Source organism: Vulpes vulpes, chromosome 12 (genome assembly GCF_048418805.1).
Source record: "Vulpes vulpes isolate BD-2025 chromosome 12, VulVul3, whole genome shotgun sequence".
Lineage (NCBI taxonomy): Eukaryota > Metazoa > Chordata > Mammalia > Carnivora > Canidae > Vulpes > Vulpes vulpes.
This window is the reverse complement of record NC_132791.1, coordinates 119,382,216-119,395,695: the sequence shown is the minus strand read 5'-3', so window position 1 is coordinate 119,395,695 and position 13,480 is coordinate 119,382,216. Positions and strand designations below refer to the sequence as shown.

At 47.1% G+C, this 13,480-nt stretch overlaps 1 protein-coding gene across 6 annotated transcripts in view; it reads right to left on the bottom strand.

Moving 5' to 3' along the window:
• Positions 1-926: 926 nt before the first annotated feature.
• CADM1 (cell adhesion molecule 1) overlaps positions 927-13,480 on the bottom strand; it is a 326,789-nt gene continuing 314,235 nt past the window's right edge. For 4 of the 6 annotated variants that reach the window (XM_025999193.2, XM_025999195.2, XM_025999191.2 and 1 more), the window contains 2 exons: positions 5,949-6,080; positions 3,760-3,954 (listed from right to left, as the gene is read on the bottom strand). In XM_025999193.2, coding sequence (XP_025854978.1) covers positions 3,836-3,954; positions 5,949-6,080 — 251 coding nt within the window. In that variant the 3' untranslated portion in view covers positions 3,760-3,835. Of the gene's footprint in view, positions 3,955-5,948; positions 6,081-13,480 lie in introns of all 6 variants that reach the window. The other 2 variants (XM_025999197.2, XM_025999192.2) reach the window with 1 other exon arrangement.

The window sequence follows — 13,480 nt, the reverse complement described above, 5'->3', positions numbered from 1 at the left end:
ACTTCATGTTTCCACGTGGGTGGAACCGATGGCCTGTTAGTCTCCGGTGACTGTCTTACACCTCTTGGTGTCCACCCGGACAGAACACGCAGCAGATGCCAGGGAACAGCGTAGCCAGTTGGCCGATTTGTACAGAGCCAGGCAAGGGACCAGGCCAGGATGGAGGCGGTTGAAATGAGATACACAGCCGTCTGGCTTTTCTGGAACTTACCTTTCTTTCCACTGCCTGGTTGTCCCCATTACCTGCCTGAGAGAGAGAGAAAAGGAAGCTCCACCCCAGCCGGGCGGATGGTGGGAAGAGGGCAGTTGGGCCGCTCACACATTATCCCCGCGCATTTTGAGAGATCAGTCACCATGAAGCGTAGTCACTGCTCACCTGGGCCTGCAAGGCAAGGGGGGGGCGGTAACAACACACCTGCTCCCGGGGGTGCACCGGCCCTGCCTTCTCCGCAGCCTGCAAACAGCGAGTGAGAACCATCTCCCACAGGCGACCCAGCCGGTCCTCCGCAGATCACACCATCTTTTTGTTAAAGGAGAGAGCACTTGAAATGGAGAAGGCGGAATGAGCTGTTAAGACACGAAATCCCAAAGTAAGAGACAGGTGGAGCAGCCAACACAGGGGGGGTTGGTGGGGGTGGCGGGTGAAGGGGGTGGGGGCCGCCGCTGCGTCGCGCACCTGCACAAATCGCCGAGTCCACGCTGCCGGCGCACCTGGCCGGCCTGTCCCCTGAGCGGGAGGAGAGAGCATGGGCAGGGGAGGGTGACGGAGGGCAGAAGGCAGCTCGCAGCCCGGCCGCAGCCTCTCCGGGCACCTACGGCCCGCGCTGGCGGCGCCGCGCCCGACCCTGGGGAGGAAGGTGGACCCGGGGCCCCCGCTCTTCTCTCGCGCCCGGCGTCCGTAAGAAGTCCATAAAGAGAGTAAAGGATCACTTGGTAACATTAATTTTTTTTATTAAGAAGACAGATATTTTATAGTACTTCTTTTTTTTTTCTTTTTTTTTTGTAAAAATGGTATACATGAACCAATACAAAATGCGAATGGGAACATATGGATATGGAATTTCTTACACCATAACATTGTTCATGTACACCTTAAAAACAGAACTGGCCTAAAGGGAAAAATAAGACGTCGGTGTGACTAAAGAACAAGCTTATTTGGCATCAATTATACATCCTTCATTATTTTATATTCCTTTAAAAAACACAAAAAACAAGTTTGTTCTTTCTTCACTCTAAAAAAAGTGATCAACCTGTACAAAGTAATACTCAACAATACATTTCAAACAGTGCACTGTATACTTAAGAAAAAATACATAAACCAATATACAACTAAAACCCATAATTTCCTGTTTTTGCTTTGTTTTATTATTTTTTTTTCCAATGTGTGGGGCCTACACTTTGCAATCTACCTGAGACGGAAAACACCAATCGAAACACATGAACCTGAGACATGTCAACATTGTAAGCCATAAAGTTACATTAGGAACACTGCACTACTGTACACTTTTCAAAACAAAGATGGGAGGTCCCAAAAATGAGATGCCAATTTTGTGAGCAATGGTAGGCTATTTTTTTTCCCCCTAAAAAGAACAACTGAAAAGACCTTTCAAAGACATGCTAAATGGTTCTCACCCTCTGATGCGATTATACTATGGGCAGAATGGGTGCTAAGGGCTCGGAATAGAGCTGCACATTAGAAAATTCATTGAAAAAGGGATGTTCGTGGCGGCTTTTTGCCTTGGTTAAGTGCCGAGGGATAGGAGGGGGGAAAACAAAATGCTGCTCAATATGGATTTGCTTTTACATATCAGTCCGTTCCCAAAAGGCCCCCGTAGTTGCAATGGTTCTATCAAAGGTTAAAACAAAGACAAGAAAAATAAACAACACTTTCAAATAACAAAGAGTTGATACTTTTTTCCCCTTAAATAAATCAGCGTAAGTTTTCCACATAATGTAACAATAGTAAAAATGTACCTTGCAAAATCCAAAATTACCCACTGAAAATGTTATATAATATATATTTATATATATATAGATCTCTTTTTTTTGATGCCATCTTTCCATAGGGACTGTATTCTGGAGTCTGGAACCTTACCAAAACATATGGTAAGAGTTTAGTGTTCGTCCTTCGGGACTACTTCTCGATTTCCTAGACGTTTCAGTGAAAATCCCCACATTTCTTTAAAAAGATGCAAATGGTAACTCGACTCCTCTACCTTTTCCCGAGGCTCCCCACCTAAGATATGTTCAAGGTAACTTATTTTAGTAGCTATGCACTATGGCTGCCATCATGCGAGGATCAGTAATTTTTTGGCAGACGGTTCTTAAGGCTGAGGAAAGAGGCCAAGGCTAGTGTATGAAAGGTAAAAAGATAAAAACACTCACATTTGAGTTTTGATTAAGTAACTGAAAATCCCTACATGCTGTTTTTCCACCTCTGCTCTGACCTTTCGAGAACTGAGATCGACAGCAGACCAGTGTGAGAACAATACCGGCCCTTCTTTTGTACCTCCTGCCTTTGTCAAGCCAAATCTGAAGGAATGAAAAGTTTCACACGGATTTGAGTTGGAAATCCCAGCATGACAAATATCTGTAATATACAGTACATGCAGGCCACATCCTACTGCCTTCCTAACTAAGCACAAAGGAAAAAAAAAAAAAAAAACCAAAACACCAAAAAACCCTGTCCCATCCAGTCATTCACACGCCACGCGGACTTGCTTTTTCCTACAAATTAGTGAGAAGTATGGCCGATTGGGAAAGGCGGATGGAATCGTTTGGAACAGAAATAACCAGAGCAGAACTAGCTTCCCCCCCCTCCCTACCTTCCCCTCTTGTGGCAACTCAAATTTGTCCACTTATATAAAAGGAACAGACCTCACCTGTCAGGTCTGTTTAGGGCATTGAAAAAGGAGGAGCTCTTTCCGCCCCAAACCTTTCTGGACAGTGTGGGGTATCTATGCTGAGCCGTCTACAGATACAGAATTAAAGACAGATTCAATCTTATTGTGACACACCTCACTCGCAGATAACCCTGTACAGTAATGTAGTTCCACAGCAAACAGAACATTTTCTGAATCACAGTCTAAGTTTCTAGTCTTCACTGCTCTAAGTATTTGAAACATGGGTAGCAGCAAAGAGTCCTCATTGTTTGTTCACCCAAATCTTTACGACAACAGAGAAGAATGCATTATGGACACACTAAATTCTGAACTATGAAATCTAACTGTGCTGGTTCTCCTTTTACGAAACTGAATTTTGAACATAAAGCAGTTCAAAAATAAACAACAACAAAAGCAAAAAACAACAACAAAATCAGGGGAAAAAGATTCTAAGGAATCCCAGCAGGCAAATTCCAAAATGGGAGATTTTGGAAAAAAAAAAAAAATCCAAAACGTTTTGGAAAAAACAAATGAGCACGAAGGAAAAAAAGAAAAAAAAACAGAAAAAAAAAAAAAAAAGAACGCAACGAACAAACAAAAAACAAGGCACAGAATTTTCTGCAATCTACCCAAACTAAATCCAAGCATCCAAGTTTGACTTGGTAGGAAGAAATAAAACTTAAAAAAACAAAAACAAAAACAAACCAACCAACCAACAACAACAACAACAACAAAAAAAAAAAAAAAAAAAAAAAAAGAGGTGTCAAACAGCAGAGTGTACTTTCAAAGAACATTTTTTTTTTTTTACACAGCAAATCCCAAGCCTTCCCAGTCTCGCACCTTTCCACCCATTCATAAAAAAACACACGAGTTTCTCGCAAGTTCCAACATCACTGTCTCTTTATCATCTAAATAGGGCCAGTTGGACACCTCATTGAAACAAAAAGGCTGATCTAGATGAAGTACTCTTTCTTTTCTTCGGAGTTGTTCTGTCCTCCTTCTGCATTGATTATAGCTGTGTCTGCGTCTGCTGCGTCATCGGCTCCTTTGGCTTCATGAGTGAAGTATGTACCTGAAAGATGAAGGGGTAAAGCACCGTGACTGTCTGATGGCCTCTGTGTAAAGTGGTACAGAGATGGCAACTTGCTTTATGGCCATCATCAGCCGAAGTGGTGTGCAGGCAGCAGAGGGGAAAAAAACAATTGGAAGGAGAGAGCGAGGTGGGTGAGACAAATGGGGATCCGGGGGTTCCAAAGGCACCACTCCAACTGAACCGCTGCGATATAATTCAGCAAATGAGACATTAGAGCAGTGATTATGACCAGAGGGTGTCGGCAGAAGAAGACGTGAGTGGGAGCTAAAAATGCAGAAAGCTGGAGAGCTGCTGACTGACGTGTGAACAGTAAACGCCAGGACCAATGATCAGAGATGTGCGCGTACATGGTTAAAGACCAAAGCAAGGAAGAGCAATTAGCCAATTAATGAATTAGGGCCCTGATGATGTTCTACGGCCGCCTCAAATCGTTTACTTGGACCCCTGTCTCCTGTCTCCAGGGGTCATTGCTGCCTGTCCGTCAGCGGGGGCTTACACATGGGCATGTCTGTCTGCAGCCTCCCGCTACAGAGTGGGGTTCCAGATCGAGAAGCAACTTGATATTTTGACAGCTGTGATCAAGGCCGGGGGGTCTGTCTTAGGGGACAAGCGATTCTCACTCAAGGTGTGACTCTAGCCTGGACCCGGATTCATGGATTCGCTAATTGGCACAGCCACTTTAGAATGACGACACACAGAACGTTCCAAAGCTGGAGACACTCTTATCGGCAAGTCCCAACCATTTACGGGAGAGTTTACGGAGAGAGACAAGGACTGCAGCACAGTAGGACATCTAGGCAGAGCTAACACTGCCTACCATAGTCAAACAGCCCTCCTCCTGTTATATACTGTGTTCTCGAAGATTCTTAAGGAAAAAAAAAAGGCTGATACACTTATTGTATTTCCAGGTTTTCGTACGTGATGGATCTAAGCAGGCAGGTGGTCAGATGTTTCCCTCCTATTCCCTTCCTTCCACTGCCCCTTGGTCCACAAAGCTGTTGAGCAGACTCGGCCCTGCTCTCTGGCCTCATCTTTCTGGCTCTATCAAGCTCAACACCAAGAGACTGGGCGTTCTCGGCCCCAGGGGCTGCCTCCTGGGCACGGGCAGAGGGTCCCCAAATGGTTCATGTGTGAGATGGGCACTGTGGGTCCTACTGGGGTTTCAAGCACCTTGGACCTCCATTGCTGTGCTCAAGGGACCTTCCCCAAACCCAAATCCTACAATCCAGTAGTAGGCAAGGGCCTGCAGCTAATGCTATGGGAAAGCCCCGCAAGCTCACTGCACAGCGCTTGAGAAAAATAGCGGAGAGGGACAAGGGCCGACAAAGAAAGGGGAGAATAAATTACCAAGGGGGGGGGGGAAGGGGATTGGAGCAGCATGGGGCACAGAGGAGGAGCGTTGGAAAAGATGATTGCCCATCCAGGCTGCACAGTTCATAAGTGTGATGATTAATGGCAATTTAAATCAATTGCACTGATAATTTTAAAAAAATACATATTTATGTGGCTTTTAAGGCACATCAAACCAAGGAAGTGTTCTAGCTGCTGTGACCAGCTTACCCGGAGCTTGGGGCCAGGCAGCGCTGCCTGTCCACCTGCTTCCCAGAAAGCAGCAGGGTACGAGCACTTTCTTTCCCCATTTATTGCTTTGGGGTTCACGCCCCACCTCACACACCAGCCCCTATTTTTACAGTTTTTGCTCTCTCCCCAATTATGGATTGCAGAATAACAAGTCTAGAAAGCTTTTAGAGAAAATCCAAATCAAGAAGTGCTACTCATCAGCCTTCGAAGTCCTCATCAGCAGCTGCTAAGAGTTCTGTTTTTTGTTTTTTTTCTCTGCCAGTTTCAGGAATCATCGATAGGCTATGTGGCCACATACTCCACACTGCCTATCAAGGAACGCCTTGTCAAGTCCCCAAATGGAGGGGCTGCGGCGACGGGAGGCCTCCTGCCTGCCAGAGCACCTTGCTTACCTTTATGTCTGGCAAAATAGCGCCCCAGAATGATGAGCAAGCACAGCATGGCGAACACGACCACGGCCACGACACCGCCGATCACGGCATGATCCACCGCTCTGATGGCGCCTTCTTCACCTGCTCGAGAATCTGTTGGAATCAGAAAAGGAATAGGGATGTAGAGCTCATTACAAGACACCAGCAGCCCTGGCCACACTGCCTCCAGGTCAGAGATCACCTTCTTTTTATAATGGAGGAGCCAGAGAGACAAGCCAGATGGATCAAGTTACACCAAGGGAACAGACTGACCTGTCCAGAGCCGAATTGATCTGTTCTCCCCACAAGGCAATTTCATTATAAGCAGCGGAGGAGCGCTAATGCATGTGGAACAAGCCTAGGGACCGGGGAGAGAAGAAACAGCCTGTCCAGTCCTGGCCTGGTCTTAGCGCTCACTCCAGCTGTGTGCAGCTGCAGATCCTAAGGAGGAGGCTGACCTAGCTACTCGGGGCGCTCGGGACAGCACCTTCGGGCGGTGACGGGAGCTGCCAGAGGGAGGCGGCAGGAGCCCTTCTGGAAGGGCCCAGCGACTTCTTCCCTGCTAGGCGCGTGCACAGGCAAAGGAGCTCACAAGCCACAGCTGCCTCGAGATAAAACAAGGCTTATAAGACTAAAGACAAGTGACACGCTTGCTACATTTAGGATGTATGAGGGAGTAAGCCTCAATCGAAAACCTAAAAACCTATTTCAAAAAAGACAGCAAGGAATAATTGTCCATTGCCACAGACGGGTTTTATTTTATTTATTTAACACTTCACGAGGCAATTAATTTTCCTTTATAAGCATCACTCCCTCGGGATGTCTTCCTCCGACTGAGGGACGACACGTTTGGCTGAGGGACAACTCCAAAATGAACCCAGAATGAGCTATGGCGATGCAGAATGGATGTATGGCAGTGTAAACAATTTTAATTTAGGAATGTGGCTACATCACCCCTTGCTGAAGTCCTAATGGCACCCGAGATTTATAATGTAGTAAAAAACAATTATTCTCCCGTTGATTAATACATTAACATTTTGGAGTGGAAGCTAAACCATTGTCTTTTTTTTTATTGAGTCAAGTACGACACCTCCATTAAAATGATTTACTAGCTGTACCTTACAATTTAAGCACAGCAGCAACAGAAACGGTAAAAATCTTTTAACTTTACATGATTTGTGAAGTCATATGTGAAGGATTTACCATTTAAATCTTTCAGTACAAGAAGCACATGGCCTATAAATCTGTCCCCCTTGCAGTTGCTGGACGCCTGAGAGAAATGCATTTCACCGGGAAGACGGAGAGTGCAAATTCAAGTCAATTTTTAAGAAAGATTTATCTCTGTCTCTCTCCAAAGAACAGAGCAAATCTCTGAAGCCTCCACCTCTAATAATATTTGAAGTTTATCGATCAAGTGTACAGATCCGTGACAGCTAAAGGTAATGGTGCTCTTTTGAGCCGAAACCTGATACAATGCTTTCAGCAGGAGGGCATGATTTACACTTTCTATCGATATTTCCAATTCTGCTCTGAGATTAAGTACTGAAGGATGTGGGGAAAGAACTCGTGACTGAGGGTTCCACGAAAAGTGCTTTAATTAAAAGAGTTTAAATTAAAAAACGAAGTATTTAAAGTGTTTCATTAAGTTACCTTTCAAAGGACTACAAAAAACCCCCCCAAAAATCCCAACCCAAACAGAAATGCCAAATCGGAGGCAGCAGCAGGTCGCCCAGGACAACAGGATGATGGGAGTTTAATTGGAGAAGGGAGATGGGTTGGAGGCAGAGTGCACTGCAGCCAATTAGCCCGCTCCGTGATGTGCGAGCCCCTCCAGCAACCTGTCTAATAAGCTTGACTTGAAACGCGGTGCACACGCATCGCCCTCCTCGGCCAAAAGTGTTGCCTACTGCGGATGCAACAGCCTCTGCGTCTTGAAAGTCATCCCAACAAAGCAGATCTCTGCCATGGCAACTTTTTCTTTTCTTCTAGAGACAACAGAGCTTGTTGGGGGTGCCCCTCGACACAGGGTATCTGCTGGAGGAGGGTGCCTCACACCCAGGAGACTCTCGCCCAGCTGCACAGACTCCGAATCGCTGATGGGAAGACGAGAGCGGCGGGAAAGCCAGGAAGCTGTTTTCCTTAGGGAGCTGTCAAAACAGGGGCTCTTGTGGGAATGAAAATGAACTAATCTCCGATTGCCATGAGCCTCAGACTTATCGAAAAATAAGGAGTCTTTCTAGTAGCTCCCATGAGCTCTCCATGTCTCGGGCGCGGGTGGGGAATCAGAGCGATGCTAGCTAGCTAGGGAGGAGAGGGGAACGTGAGGGCCAGGAGATGAAGCTGGGGGGTGGGCCCATCCCGCGGAGACCGAGAGAAACGTGCAGAAGCCATCTCGGTCCCAGGCACACACTTAAATAACCCGTCCAGGGGAAGGCACCCTCGTGGCCACTGTGAGGAGACTGCCTCCTCCCTGCCAAGGCACAGGAACATTCTAGGAGCTTGAGAAGAGCAAGCCAGAGAGGCCAAGAAGCTCTCTGATCAACAAAAACACTCCACAGGCCATGTATCTGCGGGATTAATTTCCTTAGCCAAGCCCGTTCCTGTGATCTTTGCTCCCCACAAACTTCGGGCTAAATGTGCTCAGTGCTGCACTTCGCCCACGTCCAACACTGGGGTCCTCGTGATCCTCCCTGCCCTCAAGGACATACATATTTTACAGACACCTATTTATAAAGGTAATCTCTCCAGCTATCTCCTGATACTCACTTGATAAGAAAGTTTACTACCACCAGTTAATCACCGAGACATTTTCCCTGCCTTCAATTACCGCAGATGGACACAGAAGGTAACTGGTGTTTAATTTACAGGGAACACTACAGCTTGGGAGCTGCTCAGAGCCTCTTCCCGCCCACCCCACCCTGGGGTTCACTGTCCTCCATGAAGAGCAGCGCCTTGTCCTGCCTCCGCTCACTCCCACCTCGTTTCCATGTGTGTGTGTGTGTGGGGGGGGTAGGGTTCAGAATGCCCTTGATTGGCCCCAGGTGGTGGGGGGTCGGGTGAAAGCTGGTTACCCACAATAGGGCAGACCGGCCCCGCACCCGTGGGCTGGTGCCTCGCTCAAGGCGAGAAGCAAATAGCATGTTGCACAAAGAGGCAGCGGGCAAGTGGCCTAAGAGGACAACTGGAGCCTGCAGGAGTGTCGGCCACCAGGAGGAGCACGGCTCTGACGAAGTCCAAGGGCTGCCTGGCCCTTCGTGCTCTGCTCTACAAAGCAAGAGCTCTGGCCAGTGCTTGAGAAATGACTTTGAAGTGGGACATTTGGGAAAGTATCTTTCACCATCATCCAAGGATCCAGGAGGATCCTGCACCTCTTGGGGTGTAGACCTTTTCACTCTGCTTCTGTGAACTTTCCTAGGAGGCGGGGGACATCCTCTCTAGATTTTTGGTTCCTTTTCTGAATCAGGCAGAGAAGGAAACCAAAGAGCCGGACTCCTCAGCTGCCCCAGTTTCTATACCGGAAGGGCATGCGGGCGTGGAAAGCACTTATAAACACACCCGGTCCTCAGGCGAGGGGCCAGCTCTTGGGTTCAGAAGGTTAATGTTTTCTTGTTCTTTTAAGAAACAGAGTAACAGGTGTTACTAAGAGGGTTCCTACTTCTGGGACCAAGCTCAAGCTCAGCCCCGTCATCCTTTAGAGTAAAAGCCAGGTTTCTGCTTGGTGTACGCTTCTGGCATCAAGGCTATTCCAGCCTTGAGCCAAGCATGTTCGGGTGGAGCGACGGATGTCACCCTAATCGCGCATGTGGGATGTTGAGTAACTTAGGCCCAGTGGTCCCACAGTCCTGGTTTTCAGGCACGTTCCGTCAAGCTGGGAAGAGGCCACATGGGCTCACGGTTGTGGCCCAGTCCTGCCTGCCTGCACTGTCCCCTTCTGCAGCCCTGTCTGTGGCTCTAAGTGTGACAGGAGTCTCTTTAAGGACAGATCAATCATGAGCTGTTTAGTATTCGTGAGTTGGCTTTTCTTTTGGCAAAAAGCTGAAACAACTTGGCTCCAGGTGAGAGTTTACAAGCTGCTTGTGGAATGTTAAGTTGGCGACTACTGCTTGGGTCACAGTTTCAACCACCCTGGCTTGCATTAGCATCTTAGAAACCGCAAGGACAAAAACATTTCAAAGAAACTCCCAAGAGTGATGCCCCCAACTGCTCGATTCTCTTTACCTTGGGCCAGGTGACCTGGCTCACTCCATTCCTCATGGGCAACAGAAAAGGGGGCAAGTTCTAAAGGCAGTGGTTCCCCAGGGCCTGCCAAGAAAAGTGATGGCTAGTGGAACTTCAGTCTCTTTCCCCCCACCGCCAGCGGACTCCTCTTTTACTCCACTTGCTTTCCCTCCTCAAATTATTGGCCAGAACCATCCTTAATGCAGCGCGCCGGCAGTCATGCTGCCTGTGTGAAACAGGGCTCTCCAAACACGTCTCAGTTTCTATGGCTACTTCGCCACCTGGCATGGGACGCCGAACAGAAACTGCCCATGCAAAGGTCTTCATCGTGGATCTGTGCTAAGCCTAGAAGGCCCCATTGCCAAAGGCAGAGGGGTTCACGGGTAGTCAGGGAGTGGTCAGTATATCCCAGACAAGCTTCTGGCAAACAGGGCCTCTGGCAGAGGACGTCCCCGAGCAGGATGCTCATGGCAACCGTGGCCTGCCCACCTTGCAGCCCGGACTGGTCTTTTTGCCAAAAGGGCACCAAGTTTCCTACCTGTGAGGAGCTGGAGTTTAACCCTGTTAACACATAACATACAGTTAAAACATTCGGCAGAGGGTGTGGCAACCACCCCAGGGTGGGTTACCTTCACGTCTCAGAACATCCCTCGCTCAGGCTGTCTGGCCTTGGGGAGAGGGGAAACTCCCCTTAAATAGATCTGTTCATTCTCCCTGTAGGTTACAGACTCCCTTAGGCCTCACCTTAAGAAATTAATCTTTAAAACACGGGGGAGGTTCTAATGATACCAGTCTGCTTCTCTGTATTGGACAATTCATAGGTTTAACTGTCTGCCATTTCTGTACCTAATGAACAACCGGCAAAGAGTTCAGATTCTTAACTTTTTGCAACAGTTCTGTCGCTTGGGTTTGGTTCGAGCCTTCTTCCTGGGCTGAGGTCTTGCTGGACAAGTCAGTTTAACGAAAAACTCTCAGAATCCCGTGCTTATAATCGAAATGCTACCCGCAGCCTCCGAGGACCATAGAGATTAGTCTATCTTAGAGGACGCTTAATGACTGTGATGTCACTTGCTACTTCTTGCTAGGAATAAAGAAAAAGCCTGATGGTGGACTTTCCAAATCTGAGGCAAAACCAGAATGTGACCTCAAAGACAAAAAATGAAACACGACAAACAAACCAAGAGACCTGGCACCATCTGACAAACGTAACTACTCATTCCCATCACCTACTGGAGCTCCCTTCATGGCAACAAAAATAAGTGTGCATTTTAAAGAGCACGACTTTATTACCTTGAAGGGGAACACACTGAATGGCATGCGCTGACAAAATGCCACATTATTTGCTAATCCTAATATGTTATTCTTCCTTAAGATTTGCTTTTCTCAGCACCAATTCAATTATAGATGCTACAAATCCTTCTGACATTTAATTCTCTCTTGTCAGAGAGTAGTAAATGTATACAGTACATGCGCAGCTTTCCCATTAAGATGTTAATATATATTGGAGCACGCTAGCCTCTATGTAACATAACCTTTCTTTTCTGTCTTCTTAGAAAGTGGAAGGGAAGGAATAAATGTAAGGCAAGAAAATCAGGAAGATCCAGGGAGCATCCCAGGCAGCTGGTACTACCCTTCAGCTGCATTTAATTCTAGCCATGTAACCGCAGCTATCCTCACATTTCAAAGGAACTATGTTAAGCCTTACTTAAAGGAAAACCACACTCAGCATCCTCCTGCCGCCCAGAACTCAGTATGCATTCATTTAAATGAGAAGGACTGCACACAGGTTTTGGCTGTACACTGTCACTACTCCATGATAGGGACTCGGGCTCTTGTAGGCTGTCACTGCCTAGATTATCCTCCAGAAATAAGCCCAAACAGGAGAGGCAGGAGACGTAGGATCTCAACTCCCGCACGGCCCACAACGAGTGTGCTCTGGACCTGCTGTTGGATCTGGGGCGGAAGCAGGGCTTTGTTACTTTTCTCTGTGATTGCAGGCAGGTGCATCAGCCACTCTGAGTCATTGAGCACAAGCGTACATCTCACAGGGTTGTTTCTGAGAGGCCAGCGTGCTGCTGAATAGGAGAGTGCCTCTCGGGGCCGGAGCTCGGCATATCAGAGGTACTCGGTAAGTGTCTGTCAAATCGAAATCTGCAATATTAAAGCCCAAGGAGGGCTTTGTCCCAGTTCTTTAATATTACAGACTCAAGGCAAATACTTATCAGCTCTTTGGTGGTAAGGGCTGTATGTACACTCAGCACCATTCTCAGATGGCGAGCTGCCCCATAAACACTTGCAGAGTTGAAGTCACCAAACCCTCTTCCATTTTTGCAGAATGGCACCCAGTGTGATTGATGGCCTAGCTGCCCTGTGTGGTCAAGGCTGACGGCCACTTGGGCCAGGTTGTGATTCCAGGTATACCATCTGAGTATGAGGATTTTAAGTACTTATTGTTAGCTAAATATGAGAACAAATATTTTTATGTTGATTTTTCTCCCATCTCAGGTAACTTGATTTAGTTATTTTACCCAACAGCAGAATTGCCTTAATAGGAGGGGATACTCCCAAATATTTAGTGTCCCCAGAGACCAGGAGGCACACTATGAGCCCACTCATCTCATAATAAGGACTTAAAAGTGTGAGTGCCTTTTCCGTTTTAGGCAACAGGAAGGCATGGAGGATGGAACCAGAGTTTTCCTTAAAAGAGCACACAGCTGATAAAGAGGATAAAATCGTAAAGTATTTCCAAACATACATTTCCCACTAGAATCTCTCTGGAGAAAGATGCTTCTGTGGACCTCAGGCATTTGGGGGTGTGAGGATGGATTAATGAATATGGTGAAGTCACCCCAACGCAGTGTCCAACCTGTAGAACTGGAATTCACATTTTGTGTTGTAGCCTGGCAACTTTCTAGTTTGGAGGAAACGTTCCTATTTGATGGCCTCCTTCCTCCCCATGAAGGAAACAGCAGCATGTTGGATTATGGGAAGATCAGCACTCCAATGACCTTCAAACTCACATCGGGGGAAAGCCATGGGCAAGCTGCCATGGACCCGATACCATTCTTTCAGTCTACTGCCTTGTATTAAACGGAATTTTAAAATAGGGAACTCTAGTTTAACCACGGCCTATAGGACCATCTCAGTGGGAAACTGACCCCATAATTTCGGACAATGGGACAATGGCACCGAAATCATCTGAGGTTAAAGTTTCCTTTGAAGGAAAAAGTTTGATTTGATGCTAGAAGAGATCTTTCCAGGTCAGCCAGCATGTGGTTCTACTCCTGATGGGCTCC